This window comes from Pecten maximus, chromosome 15 (assembly GCF_902652985.1).
Source record: "Pecten maximus chromosome 15, xPecMax1.1, whole genome shotgun sequence".
Taxonomy (NCBI): Eukaryota; Metazoa; Mollusca; class Bivalvia; order Pectinida; family Pectinidae; genus Pecten; species Pecten maximus.
Window position 1 is genome coordinate 26,562,047 of NC_047029.1, and position 7,361 is coordinate 26,569,407.

A 7,361-nucleotide genomic window follows, 5' to 3' on the forward strand; every position below is an offset into this window, starting at 1 on the left:
AATCGCAATTTTGCGAACGTGGGGACAAATGCCAATAAACACTCAAATATCCCAGAAATACCACAAACAAAACATGACTTTTGTACAATGAAATACCAAATATCTGATAGGTACTCATATATATCGTGATATGAATTGTATTGCTGCCCACCTTGCGATTCACAGTGCTAATTACCAGTGATTATATCCCATGGAATCATTACTTACCCCAACATACCCCCCAGCGGGCATCATCCAGGGGACAAAGAGAAGAGTGGGGGAGAATGTCACCAGTCGGATAAAGCAGACACGAACTCTTGGATTTACACCACATGCACTGAAACAGCAATAATTCAACTATAGAGATATGATATACAATAATCTGAAAAAAAAATATTCAAGTTGTGGAGAATTGAATAATTTACAGAAATTATGTAACATAACATATATATAGTCATGCAGCTGCAGAGAGAATATTCACTGAGACCATATAAATATAATAAGTGAAAATTTTCTCTGAGAAAATTAAAATGGTAAACCCTTTGGTCTTTATTGACTAATGGATATAATCCTTTAATTCTCACCTTAGTCATCTTCAAACAATCATCACAATTGGCACTGTTGACTGCACATTCTATAAAAGGAAGTGATCAAGTTATTAAAAACATCTTGTGGGGACATATATATAATCAATATAGATAGCCATGAGGTTGTGGCCTTAAATAAATTGATCAGTTAATTGTTTGTGGAATATCCTTCCAATGTTAGACTTAGTGATATAAAGACAATGTTTGTGGATAATGTGGCCTTTTAAGAATGCTTTTATATTTACATAACACTGAAGTAGCATATACCTGGTCCTCAACATATATGGTAGCACAAAACTCTACCAATATACTGTAACATTATAATAAACAACCTTATAATTAGAGAAATCAGTAATTATATACACAAACAATACTTTGAATGAAAGGGAACCAATGTGAAACAAGTAATTTTGTGGTCAAGGTTGGTATAAACATTATCCATATAATGTACATGCATATACATTTGTACATATTAAAATAATGGAAACAGAACATTATATTTTTTGTAGCTTTAAATTGTGTAGTGGTGTACATGTACATGTGTATTGTTTATCGTATTATTAAACAATATGATTTGAAAAGAAGCAATACATTACTTTCCATCACTGAGTGTCAAAACACTTAAGGAAAGATAATATTTATTACAATGTATCAGGAATTCTGATCAAGTGACAATGATGTCAATTATGACTCATATCAACATCATGATCACAAGAGATATCAACAATGTTCTGTAAGTACTGAAGTTAATGTACATGTATTGTCAAATCTTACCTGAAATAAAAACGGGGTATACATGTACTTTAAGAATAATCAACACACACGTACAACATCCACAACAATTATTTTTAAAAAATTACAATTAGGCCTACTGTAACTGAAGAACAGAGGTGGACATTTTCTAAATAGCAGGCCTAGGGTATTGAGAAGTCACAATTAACAAATTGTAGTATTAGATTAGTAAAACAATATAAACGTCGAACAATATATCTATCATCTTTATTGTTGTCTGTCTTATACCTTCTCCTGGGGTCATGGTGCTAGAGTTCGTCGCAGCTGTCGTCTGTTCGTTAGGTTTTGGGGTGGTGTGTGGGATCGTGGGTTTGTGTGTAGTCGGGGCCTCTCTCGTTGGAGATTCTGTTGTTGGCTGTCCAGTAGTCGCTCCATATGAACTCCCCGCCAGTACAATCAACAAAGACCCAATAAACAGAGCATCTAGGTATTTCATCGCTGCAGATTGTCTTCAGAACGTCTTTCTCTGATAATAAACAACTTTCTGTTTACAAAGAGGAAGTAGGATGTAGATTTTGTAATATCCGGCAATTTACCTGTTTCGGTGGGTGATTTGAAATATAGTTCCAAAATAATCGAACGTACTTTTTTTTATTTTGATTTCTTTACTATTTTACTTTACAAAACATACGAATCACGACAGTGGCATGACATGCTTATGTAATACGCTAGACAGTGGCATCGATATAACTTTTCAATTTACTACAGACTGGCGCAGTAATATACCAACAGCTGTCATGTGACGATTATGGCTTCGAAAATAAATAGACGAAAACATTTCGAAATTGAACCGATCACTTATTCGATGTGTCACATTTGAACTCTAAGAATAATTAAAAGAGCACATGTTATGAATTTAATATTACATGGTTCATTCGAATGCATGTAGTCTAGTGGACGTTTTGCTCTTTGGTGAAAAGAAGTCCCCTGTGTCAGAGACTTGTATATCACATACAAGTCTCTGCCTGTATCGATCGTTTTCATGGAAACATACATCTACGCGATCGCTTGATCAACTGCGGAAGTGCAAAAGATCGGTTCTCAATTCAAACTAGTTTTTCATAAATTCATATCTTGAAAATTCCCTCGGAGATTCGTTTCTTGGGAAAGTAAAAAGTGCATGTAGTTTCGTTTTCCGTACATAGTGGTAGATAATAGTAGAGGAGCTCTGAATGGTCAAGTACTTTCGATACTTTTCTGAGTTTTTCCTTAAATTCGCCAGAGTTTGTAACTTTATCGATTCCTAACTCTATGAGAGGAAAAAGAAACAAAACATCATATCGTGGCATTCAATTTTTACTATGCCTCCTAAACGTAAACGTGTAGTTGTAGCTAAGCAACCGAAATATATTCCTATGCCTCCTAAATGTAAAAATGTGAAAGGGGGACGATAAAGGTCCAACATCGTCGAAGAAAGCTAAAGTGACCGCTGTGGCAGACAAAAAAACTTCGGGTATGAGTTGTACAATGTATTGAAGTGGGTTCAGGTCAAGATTTAAACTGAAGAAGCTGTTTTGTGTATCAAAAGATACAGACATAAAGTTACATAAAATTATACATTAATTAAAAAAACTAAACATGTCATCTGTTATGGAATCCTCTATATAGGTAAAGGGCAATATTATGTAGTGGAACTGGACTGGGTTGAACGCCGGTGTAGCTCAGTTAGTAGACTAGAGCATCCGGCTAGTGTTCGGAGGTCCTGGGTCCGAACAACAGTCGGGCCACACATTTTCCCTGTCCGATTACAATTATACAAGATATACTATATTTTCATCATGTACTTTGACTGTAGTCTTTTTTGTTGTCAGTTTTGCCAGCTGGAGGATCTGCAGGGAGCTTAGACCTGTCATCTTACCTTACAGACGAGGCCTGGAAACGTGAACTCAAGGATGTGTTTACTAAAGACTACTTTAAAGATATCGAGGCAAACTTAGTGAGAGATTACGCAGCTAGGACACAAGTGTTCCCTCCTAAAGACTTAATCTTCAAGGCATTTAATCTCACACCGTTTGACAAGGTATATGGAATAACCAGCTACATGTAGTATTTAGTTAAAGGTGTACAATTACAGGATTTGTTTTTCTGTACTTGACAGGTACTACGAGTCAGGAACTAAAGCTATAATGGAATTGTCTAATTTTAATTTGTAACATCATTTCTTGTCTACTTACACACCGATACAACTTAAATTTAGTTCCTGACCCCAAGTACCTGTGCCAATTACAGGATTTTGAAAAACAAATTGCTGAACATATAAAATTATGTATCAGACTTTATAATTAGCATATTAATGTTGTATAAACTGTGATGTGTATATGTATGTAAAGCTACACTTTAGATTAATTATCTTTCTTTCAAATCACTGGAGTTATCAGGTCATTTAACATGATATTAGAAATAATATTATAACCTGCTTAAATCTTAGCAGAAAAAAATCAATAACTGAAGTGGTTTAACAATTAACCTTGTAAATTACAATTCAGCACTTATCTCCTTGCAGGTAAAAGTTGTCATTATTGGACAAGATCCATACCATGACTCTGGGCAGGTGAGATTATTTCAGCAGTTTTTTAACGTTACATGTAGCTTGATTATTTGTTATGGTTCCCTACATTATGATACTGTACATGTACATAAATGCTCTAGCAGCTTCATTCCAATGATCAAACTTCACAGTTCACACAGTGATAAAGGACCATAATATCTCTGACAAGTTCAAAATTCAGTGGTTTTGGGCCAAGGTCAAAATCACTTTTACTAGATTTAGCAGGGGCCATTATAAGGGACATGTATTTTTATAGTGATACCCAGTGTGCTTTTAATATTTCATACTCTATTTATATAATGCTACATTTTGCATTTTGAGTTACAGACTTATGATTTAATTTTAGAGGAATATCCCTATACAATTTCTATGGAAGCTCAGGATAACATGAAATGTACATGTCACCACATGTTGCAGTGTCTTGACTTGAAAGTCTTGAAATTCAATTGGCATAAATATCTTGATAAGTCCTTGAATCTATATGTCATTGGTGTTAAATTTAAATACATAAGATAATTATCCGGTATAGTCACAAAACTGAATCTTCATAACTCAAAGTCTGTATGAATTAATCAGGATAAAATCTATAGCTTCCTGTAGTGTTGACTCTGCCAATATGTAATAAAAACATTACACATAATTTTTTTACAATAATTGTTAAACACAAATTATATTGATTTCACACATTTGATCCTTTATACACTCCATGGTTTGTTTTCCTGTAGTTTATTTTTTGTATTGAGCATTTTACCAATATATGTATCTCAAAATGTTTAGGCCATGGGAATGGCGTTTTCCGTACCACTGGGAACAAAACCACCGCCGACGTTGAAGAACATATATAAGGAGTTAACCAATGACAAGAAAATCACAAACTTTGAGACCCCTACTCACGGAAATTTGGAAGATTGGGCAAAGAGAGGAGTGTTTCTACTAAATGTTACATTAACTGTTGAGTAAGTATATATAGACATACTGAACCATGTCTGGTAAAATTTTATTTTAAATCTTTGTCTTGTTATTTTATATCTCTTTGTTGTTAAGGTACTGAACCATATCTGGTAAAATTTTATTTTAAATCTTTGTCTTGTTATTGTATATCTCTTTGTTGTTAAGGTACTGTAAAACATGAAATGTGTGTAAAAAGTTTCATTGTTTTCTTGGTTGATAGCCTATGGAATCAAAAATATGAATAAAACAAACATTGATTGTATTATCAATATATTATTGTTGCATGTGCTAACCAGGAAATCATTTGACTTGATAGCTCCAAACAATGGAAATTTCATTTTATACAGAAAAGTTTCATTGTGAGTCTCTGTGTGTTGTTATTGTAGGGTTTCATGTTGGAAACTGTATGTTATATTGTGGACAATGATACATTAGTGTATGTCTGACTGAAGGCCATATAATACCTTTCTATCTTGATAAAGGTGTATGCTGTTGTGGCAAAATTTCATCTAGAGTCTTTGTGTTATGGTAAATTAATTTTATCATGAGTTTGTGTTGTTATGGTGAAATTTCATCGCAAGTCTGTGTTGTTATGGTGAAATTTCATCACAAGTCTGTTGTTATGATAAATTTCATCGAAAGTCTGTTGTTATGGTGAAATTTCATCAGGAGTCTATGTTGTTATGGTAAAATTTCATCGCAAGTCTATGTTGTTATGGTGAAATTTCATCGCAAGTCTATGTTGTTATGGTGAAATTTCATCGAGAGATCTATGTGTGGTTATGGTAAAATTTCATCTTGAGTTCCTGTTTGTTGCCTTGATTATTAGTTTATCAGAAAGTTTGACAAGGATACTGGAAAATGAATTTGAAAGTACCTATGTTGATGACGGGGTGTAATCTTGTATCAGTCATGAGAAAATATATATACCGGTACATGTAGCTCTACATGGGTCAAGGTTTTATAAATAACTGCAATAGTAAGTTTTGTATTTTGGTAGAGTTTCACCTCAATAATTTTTTGCTGTACTTTTTTCAGAGCCCACAATGCTAATTCACATTCCAAATATGGTTGGCAGAAGTTCACCGATCAAGTCATCCGAATCATCAGTAAGAACTGTTCTGCTGTTGTGTTCCTTCTTTGGGGCAACTTTGCCCATAAAAAGGAGAGTTTGATTGATAAAAAAAAACACTCCGTAATCAAAACAGCTCATCCATCACCATTGTCATATAAAAAGTTTGAGAATTGTAAGTGTTTCTCTTTGGTTGACGAAGCACTAATGAAGAAAAAACAAGGCAAAATGGACTGGTCGCTACAATAAAAATTCCGCCTTATTGAATGAAAGGCAGTTGATCGTGAATATAGAATGGGTACCAGAGATAAAAGATCGACACAATACTTCATTATGAGGATGGCTATATATATTGTTTTATCTGTAGTCAATACAAACAGGAAGTACATTACACTATAACACTTTTTGCTACGTTGTATGTCACGGTTCTACGGAGTACAATCCACAAAAACTGTTAAGAGTCTCAAAGCCATCAAAAGCTTACTGAAAACAAAGAATTGTTGTTCCAATAAAAACAAAACTGCAGTCCAGGTGACTGACAGCAACAATTAAAGGAGGTGGTGCATAGGAGGGCTAAATCGGCCCACGGCGTTTTTTTTCCTGGAAACATATTTTTGTCAAAAGCATAATATCCCCGATTATGTGGGAGGAATTAATTTCCATTCCTCAATGTATATATTCTTTTTTTGGTGATTTCATTATTTCCCCATCAAACTGCATAAGAAGCTAATGTTTTGACCACTAATTATTATAGAACACATTTTTATTTCCTATTTGTGAAACAAATTCACCCCATTTGTTTAAGGTTTAATTTTGTATATGAATCATCACGCTCCGTGACACTAAAATTAAATTTCAGCCTAATTTGATGTCTTCTTTGTGAAAATCATTGTTTTTAACTTTTCATTTAAAGTCTAATACCACAAAGTTATTAATGGAGTACTATCAAAATTTCCGGTTAGAAATAATCTATGGATATTCATAAAAATTTAATGAAACAAATTTATTTTGTGAATTACTGGATATGCCAAGATTTTATTATGTTAAATGCATACACCCCAAATTTTGGATAACATATCAAAGTACCGAAAGTACTGAAAAATAGAGGCAAATGCTACAAAAGGTACATCAAAACGTTCGATTAAACATTATTTTATGACAAACGTTTTACTGATCATGTTGTGGGCTTATCTAATTATGATTGTAACCACACCATGTAGCTTCGTGTAGTCTATTATGAGATTTACATCATCAGTGACATAAAATTCCGTTGTTGTAATGGCTTTTTGTTCTGATTGCTAGTTCCTAAATAAAAAAGCACACTTGCCTTTACTTTACACTTTACACTTTACACTTTACTGCTTGTGTCAGACAGGGTGCTCCTTTTTAACCCTTGGTTTTTTAATACAATTTACTTCATGACCTTTCTTTT

At 33.6% G+C, this 7,361-nt stretch overlaps 1 protein-coding gene across 2 annotated transcripts in view; it reads left to right on the top strand.

Moving 5' to 3' along the window:
• LOC117343165 (uracil-DNA glycosylase-like) overlaps positions 1-6,181 on the top strand; it is a 37,572-nt gene extending 31,391 nt beyond the window's left edge. For both annotated transcript variants that reach the window (XM_033905494.1, XM_033905497.1), the window contains exon 5: positions 5,896-6,181. In XM_033905494.1, coding sequence (XP_033761385.1) covers positions 5,896-6,178 — 283 coding nt within the window. In that variant the 3' untranslated portion in view covers positions 6,179-6,181. The remainder of the gene's footprint in view (positions 1-5,895) is intronic.
• The last annotated feature ends 1,180 nt before the right edge of the window (positions 6,182-7,361 follow it).